We start from the raw sequence: 18,774 nt of genomic DNA, 5'->3' as shown, positions 1-18,774 counted from the left end.
TTAATAACTAACATGTTCAGTGCAATAAAATAAAGTATTAGTAAGTTCCTTAATAACAAGACTGACACATCTCATACTTGGTTCTTCGTATTTACTAATTTGTGCTTTAAGAACAATTTCAAATGCCTTATCTGGGGCAAACTGACCTTTTCTTGCTCCTTAAATAATTCGTCAAAATTATTATCGAAATTTTTAAACGCATAATGAATGTATGATTAAAAATTTAATAACCCACCTCGAACATTTTGAATTGTTCCAATAACTTGTTTTCGTAGATCTTCTAGTGTTTCATGGCTAAAAATAAGCGGAAGACTTGTATGCATTAATTTATTAATTTTGGAACCCCCATTTGGTATTTCGCTCACTTCATCCGACTCATAAAAACCGATTTCGCTATGAAACGAGTCGAGAACAAGTCGATGCATTCTAGAACATATAATTAAATAATATAGGATTAGTCAGTTGTCAAAAACTGATTATACTGAAAATGATTAAGACGAAATACTAACTCAAATAAATTTATTTCTGATGCTGTATCGTCAAGTTGGTAATACTTTTCTAATAAATATTTTACAATATCTAACGATTCAGCTGTCAACTCGTTTCGTAATGCTGGTAATGTATAAGATATGTGATTTGTGAATTGTTCAATGAGTATTCGTTGTAGACAATGAATCCCAAGTCTGTCAGACAAAAATTTATATGCTGGATGACTGTAAAAAAGGAAAAAATAAAACATTTATTAAAAAAACAATTGATAACAAAATCTATTTATTGGAAAATAATTCTAAGCTTAATAGATTACGTGTTGAAAAATTTTTTCTCCGACTCAATTGCATCAGCAATACTTTTTTTTTTGTCGATATCACTTTGATTACGATTAATGACACCAACGTAGCCTCGACTCAATGGATACAATTTGTTTTCTAAAACAGCTCTGGCATCATTGCCTTCACCCATGATGTCTATAGCTTTGTAATGACTCCAATTGTTCTGGTACCTAAAAGTATATTATTATTTTTTGATTATTTGAATATCAATAAGAAATATATGAAATGAAACTTTAATATAACAATTTTTACCAGTAGGATCAACTTTTCTTGCAAGTTTAAGTGCCTCACACTCGGCAAGATCAATATTACCCGGTGTTACTGCTAATATAAGAGCATTTTCTTTAGTTATATACCCAAGAACCATTTCTCTTATTTGATCAGCAATATCAACTGGTTGTTTTTCAACTGGTACTTTTTTTAATCCAGGCAAATCAACCAATGTCAAATTTACAACTGAGATACAAAATTGTAATTTAAAGTTTTGGTCTTTAATTATTTTCGAAAATATTAGTATCAAATGTCTTACCAGATGGTGAATAAATCTTCAGAGTTATTGGTTCATGATTTATTCCTTTGCCTCCATATGTTGATTTGTATGTTTTGTCCTTAATCTCCTCACAAACTTCGTTAATACCAAATTTTTTACTTTCAGTGTGTTTGAATTCTGCGAATTCTATTTTAAACAAAAAAAAATTAAAATTCAAAAGTAAATCTCAAAAAACAAATTATTTATCTACCTTCATCACTTTTTGTGTTGGTGATTAATTGTAAAATAAGTGGCCTGCGTGTTATAATGTCAGTGCTTTTTGGAAGAAAATCTCTGGAGAAAAAATATTTTTTGATTAATTATCTTTTCAAGTTTAAAAATAATAATAATAATAATAATAATAATACGACACAAACATACCTTCCAACAAAACTCTCCAACACTGAATTCTTTCCAGCACTTTGACCTCCAATAACCACAAGTTGTGGTAAATTAAATTTAACTGCATGTTTTGTAAATATATCTTGTATTCGATTCATAAATGGAATCAATTTTTCCATACTCTTGTTATTCGCCATTGTTTCTTTTTTTTTTTTTGTCTGTCAACCTGATGAATCTGAGGAAAAAAATTATAAGTAGATTGGAGACTATATAAATATGAGCAAAAAAAACAAATAAAACGAGCCAATAATTAATTTGATAATTTTATCATCATTAAAATAAATTAAAATTTCAATTAGCATGGTATCAAAATTATCCGATAATTTGAAAAATTAAAACAACAAAATAATTCTATGAACTGACTTTTTTTTTCAATGATCAATGATCATTTTCATTAAAAAAAAGAAATTAATAAACGAGCTCTTCACTGAGTTACGAGTTTAACTCTGCTTGTGAACCTGATACCTCACATCGTTTGAATTTCTTTTTTAGTTTGCAATATAATGTAAAAAAATTCGTTACCTAGGCTGTTTTCATTATCTTCAATGAGTTTTATTTATACAAAATTGAAGCTGATATAGAAAAATATCTTCAAAACATCAAACGTCATTCAAAATTTAGTGAATTTTTACCTGTCTCACCTGGATTAAATTGACCAACCTTTTTAAGAGCATAGGTGATTCCTTGTTCTTAGGTGTGTCTTCAGAGCATTAGTTGGTCATTCAGTTTCAATCAAATATCAGGTGCAAGCCACGGGCTATTATTATTATTATTATTTATTTTAAGGGTTTGAATATCAGCTTTAAAAAACAGCAGAAAAAAAAACCACGTCTCCATTCTTAATTTTCCCTCCAATAAAAATTTTGCGATTACTTTTAAATTTTTCTCGTAAACTCTTCAATCTATACATAAAAAAAACTTCCAAAGAACAAATGATCACTAAAGTTTTTTCCTATATAATGATTCCTTTTTTTCCTCTATATATTTTCCCGATGCGATCTACATACGGAGAGAAATCCGCAGCATGGTGTCACGATGATTATTTTTCATCTATAATATTGCCCATAAAATAGCTAATAAATAGGTAAAAGTTACAGACGAATATTAGTTTTTTTAAAGTGCTCTAGAGGGTGCTTCGGTAAATAGGATATGGCGGACCTGAATCCACTGTTGACGTCACTCTACTTATTCTATTGACAGAGGTCAGTGAACAACAATATTTACATTATTTATTATTGTTTTTATTTAGTGAAAAAAGATTTAAATTAATTTTGAAAATGTTAAGAAAAAATACATTACACGTCCGAAAGCACCGTGAAATAAAACGAATTCGAGAAAGAGTCAGGTTAATGTTTGAAAACAGTGATAATAGTGAACGTGAAAGCATAGTAAGTGAACAAAGTCCAATAAGAAGTAATGATTGTTTATTTGAAAGTAATAATAACGAGAACGACATTTACAACTCACAAGTTAATATAACAGATAACGAACACCCACTAATAAATGATATAATAAACAGTGATGAAAGTGATCAAGAATCAGCTATTAACAATCAATTATCTGATGGCCAAGATGAGAGTGATATATCAGATGACATATTAATTGACACAGAAAATGATGCAATTGACGCAATTAAAGGCATGAAAAAAACGGTGTTCAATACAGGTACCAAGACTTTTGTTTTTTTTTATTTCTTATGATTGTATCAAAAATTTCATAATCCTGTTTCACTCATTATTTTTATTTCACAGACACCCCAATAAATATTGCTGAAACGGAAAATAATATTTTTGATGATGAGGCTGTATCTGATGATGATAACGATGATGAGGATGATGAAACTTTCAATAATAAAATTAAAAAATTAAAAAAGAAAAGGATTAGAAAGAGTAAAAGAGATCGCTCTTATTCAGGTATGTTATCTGTTCTTACAGTAAAAATTTAATGTATATAATGTATATTTATAATCATACTTTTTATATAATTATTTATTATCCTCCAGGGAGTGATACTCAAAGCAAAAGAAGAGAAATTGAGAGGCCTGTATCATCATCGAGCAGTCAACCAAACATCAATGAAAATATTGAAGATGAAGAAACGTTTGAGTTGGATCTGCCAATAACGAATGACCATCAAGTATCAACACAAGACGTTTTACCCATTAATAATGACATTTTAAACCGTACATTATCAAAAATACTGCCAAGTAAACCTCAAAAAACGAAAAAAAAAAATATTGCAGGTAAGTTATTTCCTTCATGAAATAAATAGACATATTTTAAAATATATTCAAGCTGATAAGATATTTTTTAAAGTTCTTTTAGAAGATTCAGATGAAACTCAACCAACCATTTTCAATTCTATATTCAAGGACGATAATAATAACAAAAATATGAAAAATGAATTGATTGATACATCAAAGTGCCATCAAAAACCACAAAAAATAAAAAAAGAAATAAAAAATGATGGTAGAATTTTAACTATGAGTAACAATGATTTGCTGATTGAGATTGTTTATCAAATTAAAAATTTGAGCAAAATATTACAATCTCATGTTAATTCTTGCAACTGTCATAGTGAAAAATTACAGACTACAATGACAATAGAAACACTTGGAAAAACATACCAATTAAATTTTCCACTAAATGAAACAGAAGAGTTTAATCAATTAAATAATCTGATAGACACTAATCCATCATTTAAAAATGATATTGTAAGTGATAACGATTTTAATGATGATTTAAATATTTTTACGTTTGTATATATTATTAATGACTGAGAAAACTCCATTCAATTTCGCTGACTGTTGTTGCCATGCTCAAAGCATTTTTTTCAAAAGAACTGACGATGAAATTTGTGGCACAGAGAGAAACTCAAGATAAAATGATTATGAAAGGAACCTCATTTTATAGCTGTTTGAAAGGTATTACTGTTAAAATTTTTAGTTCAAAAATGATGTTTTTGAGTTACGTGTACTGTTTAATCGTTTTGTATTTTATTTCACAGAAACTATCATTGATGACCGTTTATCTATTAAACAACAAACTTCAGAAGTGGAAATATTAAATGCACTAGGAACTCACCTCACAAACTCTAAGAATTGGTTCAAAAAAGGCAGCAAAAAATCCAATGAAACTTTGTAAATTTTTATTATTGCAAAAATAAAAAAAAAATTATCATCATTATTGTAATTATTATTATTAAACCTATGCGTGAACTCGTGAATACCTAATATTTAGCTATTTACATGCCCATATAAGAACTAACTGTTAGCTAAGAAATGGCTATTTATGAGTCTAATAGAAATAGCCATCCAATTGGAAGATACCGCTTACATTTATCCCTCATAATCGCCTAAATATTAGTCTAAGAATTAGCTAACTGTGAGTTTAAATCTAATAAAAATTGGTAATTATTAGCTATGTGTGGGACAGGATTTCTACCAGGGTAAACGATCTCGATTTACCGAACTATGAGTTAGGCCATAGCCAGCTAAAAAAAATCTGCTTTAGACTATAAGTTAAAGAAACTTACATTCAAGGTGTCGCACAACAGAGTGAACTGTTTCTACTACCTACCTTTACTCAAACACCATCTAACAGCCTTCTCCTACCATCTCAACGAATACAGCGAATAAAAAAAAAAAAAAAAAAAATCGTCACTCGTACGAACGAAAATTTTTATGGTAAATGATTGTTATGTCTGAAAATATATATAATATATAACTTATATAATATTTTGTTTCTTTGCTTACGAAACAAAAAAATTATTAATTTTTTTCACACGTATTATATTTTAACGACTTGCATGATAATAAATTCTTCAGTTTATCAAAAAAAAGTGGATTGAATGTCAAGATCGTATTATGTCAATTGCACTAAGCTATATGCTGACTACGATGAAATATAGTTCTTGAAAGCATTTAAGCATTAGTTAACAATATTGTTTTGCAAAACTCGAAAAAAAAAAAAAAAATGATAGAAACAAAGATCATCAGTCAATAAGCATTTACCAGAAAATAAAGAAAAAAGAAAATAAAATAAAACCGTTAACGAAACAATAATTAATTTAATGATTTTTTTTTATTTAAAATGATTAAAAAAAAAATTATAAATGAGCTTCTTGCTGAGTTAAGAGTTTATTTTCGCTTGCGTAGACCCTGCAATACCCCACACGTTTATATTTTTTTTTCGGCCTCCAGACTTTAAACGTAGAGTTGAAATTTAGTGAATTTTCACCTGTCTCATCTGGGTTATGTTAACCAGAAGAGTATAGGTGATTTCTCGTTCTCATAAGGTGAGCTTTAGTTGGTCATTTCGTTTCAATCAAATATTAAATGGTTTTGTTACCAAGCCACGGGTTATTATTGTTATTTATTTTAAAGGTTCGAATTTCAACTCCAAACGACAGCATGCAAAAAGAGAGACCACGTCCCCATTTCAATTTTGCCTCCGATAAAAATTTTGCAATTACTTTTCAATGAAACCGCGGATTTCTCGTTAATCTTTCAATCTACATAAAAAAAAACTTCCGAATCATCACTAAAGTTTTTCTCTATATTATTTTCTTCTGATCTACAGTTCGCTCGCGACAATATTAGTGGTTTAATGGTTTTTATATGCGTTTACACGCCTCAAAATTTTCTCTCGATTTTTCGTTATCACCACTTGATTGTACTTGATTAACTCTATAAAATTTTTTTTTTCAACAACTGATCTCAATTTACCGAACTGAGTTAGGACATTATCAGCTAAAAAAAACAACATTTATGAGCATTTGATTATATTTGGTCGTTTCTCGTGGTTTTTATGAGGTTTTTCTAACTGGAAGAAGTTGGATATAAATAAACTTTCGGTTTTTAAATTTTTACTCAAGTGTTTAAGCAGAAATTTTTTTGTTTATTAATATGAACATTCAAAGTCTACAAGATCATTGAAAAATTATATGTAAAAAAAGTACTTGAACAAAATTAATCTACTTTGGTTAACAAAAAATTTAATTAGATGTATTTAACAAAGTATGAGTTGTTAAAATGAGTAAAAAAAAAATTATTAATCAATAAACATGTTAAACCAAGTTCTTAGCAACTCGTTGAAATTAAATAAATGATTTCAATATGAAGAACGATTTTTGCTTATAGTAGATAATTATTTATTCAAACTCCATTTTTTGAGATTGATGATGAAACTTCTCTCACAATTTTCAATGCATCTTTGGTAGCGTGGTACATACGTACTAAATCATCACGTTTATTTTTTTCATCCTTACAAAGTTCCATTAATGTGAACTAATAAAATAAAAAATAAATTGTATATTCCTTTTTTTTTGGAATAAAAACTATTATAAAAAAGGTTTAAAAAATAAATTTGTACTCACAATGTCTTCTTCAGCCAGGAGTTGAGACAAAAGTTCCAGCTTGATAAAATTCTTGATCTTCTTGATGATTAAACACATTACTGTTTTTGGAACAAGATCTTGAACAGTTTTGGTGACAATCGTCATGTACGAGTTGACCAATATTTCAAATATTTCAACTTCGCGATCGATGATTCCATTATTTTTGATATCTTCAATTAAAATATTTGTAATATCAAATACTTTTTGATTATCATCATCATTCATATTATCCTCTCTCTCTTTGTCACCCTTTAAATTATTCGAGTAAAGATTAATACAAAAGTCGTGAAAAAAATAAAGACTAAATTTAATTGAATTTCGATTTTATATTTAAATTGAGGAAATACGACAAAAAAAAAGTCTCACCTTTTGATAATAAGCTAATTGTGATTTCACTCTGTATTAAAAAAAAAAGTTGATAGATATAAATGTAAATGGAGTTGAAAAATTTCTTTTTATGTTTTATCAATTTACCCTTTGAGTCCAACGAAATCAATATGTTTCGTATTTATATACGATAATTCATACTCCAAAAGAGCAGAAAGCTGCTCTTGACATTTTTCTTCACACTCTCTGACATGTAGCATTAATTTTTCATCAACCATCTCACGTAATTTTGGATATTTATCCATCTATGCAAAAAAAAAAAAAAATATTGTAGATCAATTCTTGTAATTAACCACTTGCAAAGACAAAAAAAAAAAAAGTTCGAATATATATTTAAAAATTAACTGACCAGTTGTGTACAGTCATCAAGTAGTTCCTGCAGTTCTGACACAACCTGGCTGATACAATTCATTGCTGGCTCTTTTAAATGGGCAATTTGTTCTTTGGCAACAGCCTCAAAAGCCATATCTGGAGTAAACATACCTGATCTAACACCTAATAAAAATAGTTACACATTTAGCATATAGATATATAAAATAAGAAAATACAAATGAATGTTTTAATAATTTAATAAATAAATACTCACCACGAATGTTTAAAATAGCAAGTTTAATTTGTTGACACAAATCATCGTCACTTAGCTTTATTTTTTCGATTTCTTGAGGAAAATGTTCGTGCATTAAGTAGTGGATTTTGGATCCATTATTCAAACTTTTCCCAATATTATCGGACTCATAACAGCCAATTGCGTTGATGAAAACTGCTTCGAGTTGATTCATCAACCTGGAAAAACAATTAGAAATAGTTGCATCAAAATTAAATTAGTAAAATTTAAAAGTTGACAAGTGGAAATAATAGCTTACAAAATCATTGTTTTTGTCTTAACAGCTGATTCATCGAGATTCATATCTTCACGTTTCATATCTTTTTCAAAAGCCTTCATTTGGTCCAGTAATTTTTTTCTTAGTGCTGGTAATGTTTCACGAATGTGACTTGAAAGCTGTTGATTTAAAATTTTTTGAAGATAAGGTGTACCAAGTTTTTCAGCCATATGTTTATAGTCTCCATGGCTAATTTAAAATAATAGATAATCGAAATAAATAAATGAATAAAAAAATTTAAAAAATTTTGAGAAACAAATTAATGCTTGATTAACTTTGTAGCATATGAAATCAAAAAATTTTACCATTGAAAAAACTGTTTTTCTTCATCGATGGCAGCAACAATTTCTTTGTTGTCATTGATCGCCTTTTGGCTTCTGTTAACCACACCAACATAGCCTCGTCTCAATGGCAATAATCTATTTTCAAGAATATCACGAGCATTGGTACCTTCATCCATCAAATCCAACTTTGTAATGACACCAATTGTCCTTGTGCCTGGAGAATATATTAAATTAATAAACAGTTGAGTAATTAGTGTAATTTAAAGATAAAAATATAATAATTTCATAATCACCTTTTGGATCGACTTCTTTTGCCAGCTTCAAGGCATCGCTATTAGCGAGATCTGTGTTGGCAGGTGTGACAGCCAAAATTAAACATGATTCTTTGGATATGAATTCTAGTATCATGTTACGGATACGTGCTTCAATGTCAAGTGGTTGGTTTCCAATTGCGACCTTGGTTAAACCAGGAAGGTCAACCAATGTTAAATTTAACACTACATAAAATAGAAAATTTTAATACACTGACATATATATATTTACGATAATTGTTTGATCGACAATATGTATATTTTTTTAATTGAATTTTCATACCTTTTGGTGAGAAAACTCGAAGATTAATAGGAATATTCGATATCCCTTTTCCACCAATTACTCTATCAGTTTCTTCTTCTATTTCTCTTCGAACTTCGTCAAAATCAGTGAACTTTTCATTGGGACAATGCAAAAATTCAGCATATTCTTTAAAAGTATAAAATTCATCAAAATAAAAATTTAAAAAATGACACAGAATAAAATAATTTTTATTTTGATGAAAATTATGTTTTATTTATTTATTTTTTTAATTCAATTTTTTACCTTCTTTTCGACTGCCATTATTAACAAGTTGTAGAACTAGAGGACGTCTAGTAACGATTCCAGATCCTCTTGGTAAAAAATCCCTTGAATAACAAAAAGAAACATTTGTAAAATAAATGATGGTGAAAAAAAACGACTGTAATAAATACCGTCCAACAAAGTTCTCAAGTACTGATGACTTGCCAGCACTTTGACCTCCAACAACAGCAATTTGTGGCAAGTCCATGTCCATAGCCACCCCTGAACGAGTTGCCACATCTTGAAGACGATTGACAAGTGTGATTAAATTTTCCATACCCTCGTTACCAGCCATTTTTTTTTCTATTGAAGACCTTGAAATCGATTGATTAAGCTTTTAACAATATTTATTAATTTTCATCATTCGATTACTTACTCTCGATTACTCCAATATAATTTTTTTAAATAACTCATCTCAATTTACCGAACTATGAGTTAGGGCATTGTCAGCTAAAAAAATTAACTTTAAACTACAAGTTGAAGAAACTTACTCGTCGCACAACAGAGTGACTCAAACCAATATTACCAAATGAACGTTGCTAGTTGCTACATTAAAATGATCTGTGTGCTTTGTTTGTATCGTATTTTTTTGTTTTAGTCCACGTCTTCCCAAGTCTTTCAACCGTTTTTCTTCTTCCTCCTGCTTCCTCCACAATGTGAACGATTCCAGCTACCCAGATAACACAATATATAATAATCAGTTACTGGTACGCTATATCATATTATATGTGTTTTTTGGTACTGTACTCCTAAATGTTATCTGGGAATAAAAAAAAAAACAAAATCGTTATCTGTAGATATGAATATTCACATATATTGTATTTCATTTACTATGAAAAAAAATATATATATATTTAAGATAATAATTGCAAATGAAAAAATTATTAATTGAAAAAAAAAAGGACTGCTTGTGTCAAAACAATATTATTGTGATTTGAAAAAAAATGAATCAAGTTCAATACTTGTTATAAAAGTGTTTGAATAAATATTATAAAAAATGGTTAAGTTGGGGAATATGTTGCAAGTGTTTACACGAAAAAAAAATGATTGATTCAACAAATGAATCTTCATTGACAAGATGTATGTTGACTTTGGATCTGACTTCAAGGGGGAATGGTTCAACACTTGGTGTTGGTATCTATGTATACTTGCTGGATCAATTTCACACCACGAGTCAGGACCTGCAATTATAATTTATTTTGCAATTGCTTCAATATTTTCTGGTGAATTTATTGAAAATTATATTTATTTATTAATTTATTATAAAGTTACAGCATATCATTAAAAATAAATCAACAAACTATTACAGTAAATTTGTATTGAAATTAAAATAAGACGTTTATTTTTTTTTATTTTATAACTTTATTATCTTTTATTTTTAATGATAAAAAAAAAATAATGCTAAAACGGTGCGTTGCAGTGAAATAATGTTTCCGTTTAGATAAGCAAAAATAATTTCGAGGAAAATTTCGACTTGTTTGTGTGATAAATTTTGATAATCGTTAAACGATCGTTGTTGTTATTTGTTGGTCAGGATTAATTATGAAAATTTATCGCATAAATGAATCAATATAATGTAAGTCATTCGAAGAAACAAAAAAATATGAACGCAATCGATTTTTTAAATAAACTCAAATCGAACTTCTTGTATTTAAATATATAGGTACAACTTATTTAGCAGCGAATAAATTTTACTTTAAATATAATAAAAATAAATTTTTATAAGCATAAAAATTATTTATTATCTCGATGAAGTTTATGAAATGATTTTTGAATATTTGACTTTCTTCTATAATAGCAATGATAACAACGCAAATAGTCGAGATCATTTATAGAAAATTTACAAAATTCTAAGTCTATTTTTGTTGACAGATTTTCTAGTTATTTATTTGGAAGTATAACAACATTTTAAATTATTGATGATTCGGTAAACTTGAAGCTATATATAAACTATAATAAACAGATAAAAAGAAAAAGATAACGATATAATTGTTGCGTTTCAAATATTCATTGTTGACTTCAAAGAATATATTTATCTCAAATAACAATTGATAAAAATGAGCATCTTGAATAAACTTTTATTGGTTAATTAACTATTTGCATTATAATTTTAAAATAAATACATGAGAGTTAAATGATAGCTTGAAACCAAATTAATGATTGAATAGAAGAAAAAAATAAAAAAAATAAAGAGTAATATTGAATTTTTTTTTTATTATTATCACTTCACACATGCAAAAATAAATTTTTTTAATTTCAAAAATGTACTAAACAGATATACATTTTTTTAAAAACACTAATGGTTTTATAATCGACGTAAGTTATATTTTTTTTTCAAGGTTATTAATTATTATACTATTGATACAATTTGTTTTTGCAGTAATCGAACGAAATGAATACAACAGTAGAAAATTTTAAAGTTAGTTTGAATATAAAAATATAATAGTTTGAATAAAGCATAACTATTGAAAGCTATGGATTGAATCAAATATTTTTTACTCGATTGAAGTAAATGATGACATTTCATGAAATGAGTCAATTTCATTCAATGCTTCTTCTAATGCTTCACGCGTACGAAGAAATTCATCACGCTTATCTTTTTCGTGTTTTGATAACTCCATCAAGGAAGACTGAAAATAAATAAATATATAGTGATTCAACCAAAGAAGCAAAATGTTTGATTATAAAAAAACAAAAAGCAAATTTAATGCTTACTTTGTCGTTGCTGATAAGTAGTTCTACCAGCAAATCATGTTTGATAAATTTTTTTATATTTTCTATTACAAAATACATAATGACTTTTGGAACAATATCATTAATATTTTTTGTAACAATTTTCCAATATGAATTAATCATGAAGCGAAATTTTTCATCTTCTTGAACTTCAGGCATTGTTTGCGTTAACTTTGAAAAATTGAAAGCTGTAGGAAAAGTTCCATTTCCTATCGATACTGCCTGAACAGATCAAAAGTCAATATAATATTATATAATTGAATAATTGAGAAAAAAAATTAATTCTAAGCTTCTTAGTTTTACCTGATATTGATGTGGTTTATTTTCATTTGATTAACCGCAGTTTCTTCGGCCCTAAAAAAAAAATTGAAAAAATAACCGGTAAAAGTTTATTCAAATTACCAAAAGTATAAAAGAAAAATTAATTTTAATGGAATTACTTCTTGAAATTAATAAGTTCTTCATTTGCAGTGTTCAAATAACTAAGGTGTATTTGAATTGAAATATCAAGGTGTTCTTTACATTTTTTTTCACAATCTTTAACACGTGACATCAAAATACGCTTAGTCTCTGCTCGTAATTTTGGATATGCAGACATCTGAAAATATAAAAATTCATTAGTTTAAAATGAGTATTTTAGTTCTTTACTAAATAAAATTTATAGCTCACATGATCAATGCAATAAAGTAAGATATTGGTGAGTTCCTTAATAACAAGACTGACATATTTGATACATGGTTCTTGTAATTTACGAATTTGTGCTTTTGCAACATTCTCAAATGCCTTATCTGGCAAAAAAAGACCTTTTCTTGCACCTTCAATAAATAATTCGTCAAAATTATTATCAATATTTTTAAACGCATAATGAATGGTTAAAAAATTTGATAACCCACCTCGAACATTTTGAATTGTTCCAATAATTTCTTTTCGTAATTCTTCATCGGCCAGTATTACACGGGAAATAGAATGTGGAAGACTCTTATGCATCAATTGTTTGATTTTGCAACCACCATTTGGTATGGTGCTCACTTCATCCGACTCATAAAAACCAATTTGGTTATTAAACACGTTGAGAACAGCTCTATGCATTCTGGCACATGAAATAATAAGATTAGTCAGTTGTAAAACAATAGATTATACTAATAATAATGAACATAAATTACTAACTCAGATAAAGATTTTATTTTTAATGAGGTGTCGTCAAGTTGATAATCTTTTTCTCCTAAATGTTTTATAATATTTGACAATTCAGCTAGCAACTCGTTTCGTAATCCTGGTAATTTATCACGTATGTGATTTGTCAATTGTTCATTGAGGATTCGTTGTAGACAATGAATCCCGAGTTTATCAGAGAAAAATTTATATGCTGCATGACTGTAAAAAAAAAAAAAAATGAAACATTTATTAAAAAAAACAATTGATGAAAATAGTATATTTCGTTACAAGTGCCCACTCAGAGAGTGTGCTCTCAACGAATTTGGAGGGGCAAGCACGAGCCTTGGCGAGTGTTTCCCCTCCAAATCTATTTATTGGAAAATAATTCTAAGGTTGATAGATTACGTGTTGAAAAATTTTTTCTCCGACTCAATTGCATCAGCAATACTTTTTTTTTTGTCAATATCACTCTGATTACGATTGATGACACCAACGTATCCTCTACTCAATGGATACAATTTGTTTTCTAAAACAGCTCTGGCATCACTACCTTCACTCATCATGTCCAGCTTTGTAATGACTCCAATTGTTCTTGTACCTAAAAGTATATCATTATCTTTTAATCATTAAAATATTAATAAAAAATATATTAAATAAAATTTCAATTTAATAATTTTTACCAGAAGGATCGACTTCCTTTGCAAGTTCAAGTGCATCACTAGTTGCAAGATCAATATTACCAGGTGTTACTGCTAATATAAGAGCATTTTCTTTGGTTATATATTCAAGAACCATTTTTCTTATTTGAACAGCAATATCATCTGGTTGTCCTTCAACTGGTACTTTCGTTAATCCAGGCAAATCAACCAATGTCAAGTTCAAAACTAAAATGAAATGTTATAATTTATATTTTTTAAAAATATTAGTATCAAATCTCTTACCAGTTGGTGAATAAATCTTCAAAGTTATTGGTTTGGGATTTATTCCTTTGTCGCCATCTGTTGATTTGTCTGTTTCGTCCTCAATTTCTTTACAAACTTCATCAATTTGAAATTTTTTGTTTTCGGTGTGTTCAAATTCAGCATATTCTATTTTCAAAAAAAAATTATAAAAATTGAATAATCAATCTCAAAAAAAGAAAAAAAAAAATTATTTACCTTCATCACTAATTGTGTTGGTGATTAATTGTAAAATCAGTGGCCTGCGTGTTATAATTCCACTTCCTCTTGGAAGAAAATCTCTGAAGGAAAAATGTTTATTGATTCATTAATTATTCAAGTTTTTTCTTAAAAAAAGAATAACGACACAAACATACCTTCCAACAAAACTTTCCAACACTGAACTTTTTCCAGCACTTTGACTACCAATAACCACAATTTGTGGTAAATCAAATTTAACAGAAACTGCATGTTTTGTAAATATATCTTGTATTTGATTCATAAATGGAATCAACTTTCCCATGCTCTCGTTATTTGCCATTATCGCTTTTTTTTTGTATATGCACTGAACAATTCTGAGAAAAAAAATTAAAATAATGCGATAGTTGATAATAAAAATAATAAAATAGTTCTATCAACTAATTGTTATTATTTCATAAAAAAAATAATGAATCCATCTTTACTTTTCACTGAATAAACAAATTTTTATTTTAAAAATATTTTAGTTAACAAATCAACAAGTTAAAGCAACTCACATTCAAGGCTTCGCCCAACAGTGACTCAAACGAAATAGATGTTGCCAGTTTTGCTACAATAAATGAACTGTGTGCTTTTTATCAATTGTCACGTTCTCGGTTTCAGTCACGTCTTTTCAGACCTTTCACTCCTTTTACTCTTTTCTTCACAATGCGAACGATTCCAGCAACCCAGATAACATAATATATAACAATCAGTTACGGGTATGCTGTATCATATGTGTTTATTGGCACTGCACTACTAAATGTTATCTGAGAATAAAAAAAAACATAATTGCTATCTGCAGATATGAAAATTTATATGTATATTATATTTCATTTACTATGAAAAAAAAAATATCTGTTTTTTTTACACGTATTACTTTAAAAGTACTTGCATTATTTAAAATCCATAAATTCTTTTGGTTAATTGAGAAAAATAAAATGTTAAATATAATAATTGCGTTGGATCTGAATTCAATGGGGAGTGGTACAAGACTTGGTGATGGTATCTATGTACTTGCTGGATCAATTGCAATGGAAAGTCCGGAGAAATTATTTTTACCAGGATTTTGTATGCAAAATATTAATTACTAACCGTGGCAAAAATTTTTCTCCGTTTTTCTCCGATAATCTTCCGATTTTTCCTGATATTTTTTAGTTTTTCAATTTAAAATTCGCTTGTAGGATAAATTAGCAGTATTTTGTATTTTTAAATCTGATTTTTATGAATAAATAATCAGCGGGAATATATAATATTATAAATAAAATTTTTAATATAATAATCAATTTAATATTATTAATATAATTTTATCAATTTTTATTCCTCGATATTTTTTATTTAAATATAAGAACTCATATTTATTAAACGATTAATTGTGTTTTGATAAATAATGTAAAAAATTATTTTTATTATTATTAGTTCATTTACTTAGATCTTTATTCATAAAATTTATTTTATATATATGCATTATATAATATATATTCTATATATACATAATATATATGCAAACATGCACAAGCGTCGCTCTCTGTATTTATAGGCACTGTTCAACTGTATTCATTGAGCAAGCGATGTGCTCAGGCTGCTCAACGAATACAGCTGAACAGCGCTTTTGGATTAGCGGAGCGACTAGACTGGGATTGGAGTTCCTTAAATATCATTGAGCAGCGCGCTCTGTAACGCGTGCTCCATGAATCCAATGGAACCAGTGCCTATAATCCAAAGGCGCAGTTTTTGCAGTGTAATTTCTATTGATGCTGACCATGCTGACCACGTGTGTACTACACGTGTTTTTAAAAAAAAATACTTTCGTTTTTAATTTTTCCGGCGAAATCCCGTGTTCATCTCGATTATTCCAAATTCATTACAGTTTAATTTTTTTTACAATTTTAAATTATATGGTTGAATTTTTTTTTTTTTTGCCCTGACGTGCGCTGTCAAATTATGTACACAAATCAAAATACAGATAAAACAAATTTGAGGTTATACTTCATGTAGGTATTGATATCAATGATTCTATTAGATTTTTTTCAAGAAATAAATCAATACAAATATATTAAAAAAATAAATCTTTCAATTTACTTTTTTTTTAACTAAACAAATTTTTTTTTCAAATCATTTTGTTTAATACTTTTATTTATAAAAATTTTTTCGTGGCAACGTGATAATTTAAATAACTATTTTATCGATCAAGCAAATTATAACCACAGCAAAGAAACTTTTACGCATGCGCGCATTCCTTTTTTGTCAAAAAAACAGTGTTAAAATTTAAATTATTTTTTTTTTTTATACTTTCAATAACTTTTGAACAAATAAACATAAAAAAAATTTGTAAAGCTTAAAAATTTCCTGATTAAATTTCTGAGAGCCACACTCTCTTCTGAAAAATCGTTAAAAGCAATTCTTCATGTATTTTTTTTTTTTAGAACATACCAGACACTACTTATTATTATAAACAATTGTTGATAACTAATTAACGCGAGTTCGGAGCGTTTTTTATCAAGACAGTGTGGCTCTTGGTATTTAAAAGGCCAACAATTTGAGACCAAATGGAAGTATATAAGTTAATTTTTTATAAAGTCATTTTAAATTTAATTTTTAAGAATACAAATGTCCAAAAAAAAGCAGTAGCTAAGGAAAAGATGTAGCTAAAAAATTACAGTTGCCAAGACAATTATATTTTAAGCAACATTATTTCCTTGAAACATAATTCTTTGGCAACATTAATTTCTTAGCTACATCTTTTTCTTAGCTACTGCTTTTCCTTGGACATTTTTATTTATTTCAGAAATAAAATACATGTAAATTTAATTTTTAAGAATACAAATGTCCAAAAAAAAGCAGTAGCTAAAGAAAAGATGTAGCTAAAAAATTACAGTTGCCAAGAAAATTATATTTCAAGCAACACTATTTCCTCAAAACATAATTCTTTAATCTTTGGCAACATTAATTTCTTAGCTACATCTTTTCCTTAGCTACTGCTTTTCCTTGGACATTTTTATTTTTGTTAAATAAATTTACATGTACTTTATTTATTAAATGAATAAAAATGTTCAAGGAAAAGCAGTATGGTTAGCTACCTTATTTCCTACATGATAATGATAATAATTATAATAGTAATATACCTGAGTCAACAATACAATATACAGATGTTAAAACAATCGGTAATTATATTCTAATACAATATTCAAGACTTTTTTTTTATTCTTTATTTATTTATTTATTTATTTTTATTTTTTATTTATTTATTTATTTTATTTTTTTATTTATTAAACTTGTTGTTTTTAATCCAAACTGATCCAAACATGAACATGATTGTTAAAGTTGCATATTTGAAATTACTCGTCGCTAGCCTGCCGGTAAAACAGCAGGCTTAGTATTTTCGATATACAGTAATTGGATGAGAACCGTTTTCTCATAAATGTCGTCTAAAATCTCGACTATAACCTCAAGCTGTCATTTTAATGTTAATTCGAGTAAAACAAAAAATTATGCTTAATCTATTGAAAAATATTCATGATTAGAATGATTAGAAACAAAGTACAAACATAAATAGTCTATCTATCAACACTTTAGTTTCTTTGGGAAAATGCAATCGATATTCTAAATTTTTTACTTTAAGGGAATTTAACAGAATATCCGACGTCGGCCCGACCGAAATTCCGACTTTCCTCCGACTTTATTAAGTCGGGCGCGACACATATTTTTCTACCTGGGTATAGGAATGGTAAATATTTAAAAATATCTGGGAAAATATATGATAAAAGAAAAAGAAAAAAAATGTTGGACAACTTATTTTACGAAAGCATTAAACCAAAAGATAAGGAAAATAAAATAATGGACATATTTGATGATTCAAATTTAAACTGTACTGCATGAAAATACAAGTGGTAGAAGCTTATGGGGTTTTTCAAGAAATTATCCAACATCAACCTCATGAACTTTCCATTAACATCAATTTATAATCCACCCTGGTAGAAATAATTTCTGCGGATTTTCTCCGGATTCCTCAAGACTTTCTCCGGATTTTCTACGTAATTGAGACTTCCGGAGATATTGTTCCGGAGATTTTTCGGATTTTCTCCGGATGTTGTTGGATTTTCTCCGGATTTTTTTCGGAAAAAA

The 18,774-nt window shown here is 27.9% G+C and overlaps 3 protein-coding genes and 1 pseudogene across 3 annotated transcripts; all 4 read right to left on the bottom strand.

The window, feature by feature from the left end:
• LOC122853897 lies at positions 1-1,883 on the bottom strand (annotated as a pseudogene).
• A 4,967-nt stretch (positions 1,884-6,850) lies between these two features.
• Positions 6,851-10,171, bottom strand: LOC122855140 (dynamin-1-like). Its single transcript, XM_044156307.1, has 13 exons — positions 9,963-10,171; positions 9,718-9,900; positions 9,569-9,651; positions 9,305-9,451; positions 9,004-9,207; positions 8,732-8,924; positions 8,409-8,615; positions 8,132-8,328; positions 7,895-8,040; positions 7,633-7,790; positions 7,525-7,555; positions 7,138-7,407; positions 6,851-7,048 (listed from the first exon to the last, which is right to left on the bottom strand). The coding sequence occupies exons 1-13, from the start codon at positions 9,998-10,000 to the stop codon at positions 6,917-6,919; spliced, it is 1,989 nt and encodes a 662-aa protein (XP_044012242.1). The 5' UTR covers positions 10,001-10,171; the 3' UTR covers positions 6,851-6,916.
• A 1,828-nt stretch (positions 10,172-11,999) lies between these two features.
• LOC122855139 (dynamin-2-like) lies at positions 12,000-12,480 on the bottom strand. The gene is made up of 2 exons (XM_044156306.1): positions 12,302-12,480; positions 12,000-12,216 (listed from the first exon to the last, which is right to left on the bottom strand). Exons 1-2 carry the CDS (start codon positions 12,476-12,478, stop codon positions 12,082-12,084), a joined length of 312 nt encoding a protein of 103 aa, XP_044012241.1. The 5' UTR covers positions 12,479-12,480; the 3' UTR covers positions 12,000-12,081.
• Positions 12,481-12,528: 48 nt separating this feature from the next.
• Positions 12,529-15,267, bottom strand: LOC122853896 (dynamin-1-like). Its single transcript, XM_044154305.1, has 12 exons — positions 15,168-15,267; positions 14,790-14,987; positions 14,632-14,714; positions 14,416-14,562; positions 14,155-14,358; positions 13,880-14,072; positions 13,487-13,693; positions 13,213-13,409; positions 12,989-13,134; positions 12,760-12,917; positions 12,623-12,673; positions 12,529-12,541 (listed from the first exon to the last, which is right to left on the bottom strand). The coding sequence occupies exons 2-12, from the start codon at positions 14,951-14,953 to the stop codon at positions 12,529-12,531; spliced, it is 1,563 nt and encodes a 520-aa protein (XP_044010240.1). The 5' UTR covers positions 14,954-14,987; positions 15,168-15,267.
• Between the last annotated feature and the right edge of the window lie 3,507 nt (positions 15,268-18,774).

This window comes from Aphidius gifuensis, linkage group LG4 (genome assembly GCF_014905175.1).
Source record: "Aphidius gifuensis isolate YNYX2018 linkage group LG4, ASM1490517v1, whole genome shotgun sequence".
Lineage (NCBI taxonomy): Eukaryota > Metazoa > Arthropoda > Insecta > Hymenoptera > Braconidae > Aphidius > Aphidius gifuensis.
The sequence above is the reverse complement of the archived record's forward strand: the minus strand, read 5'-3'. Positions and strand labels throughout refer to the sequence as shown.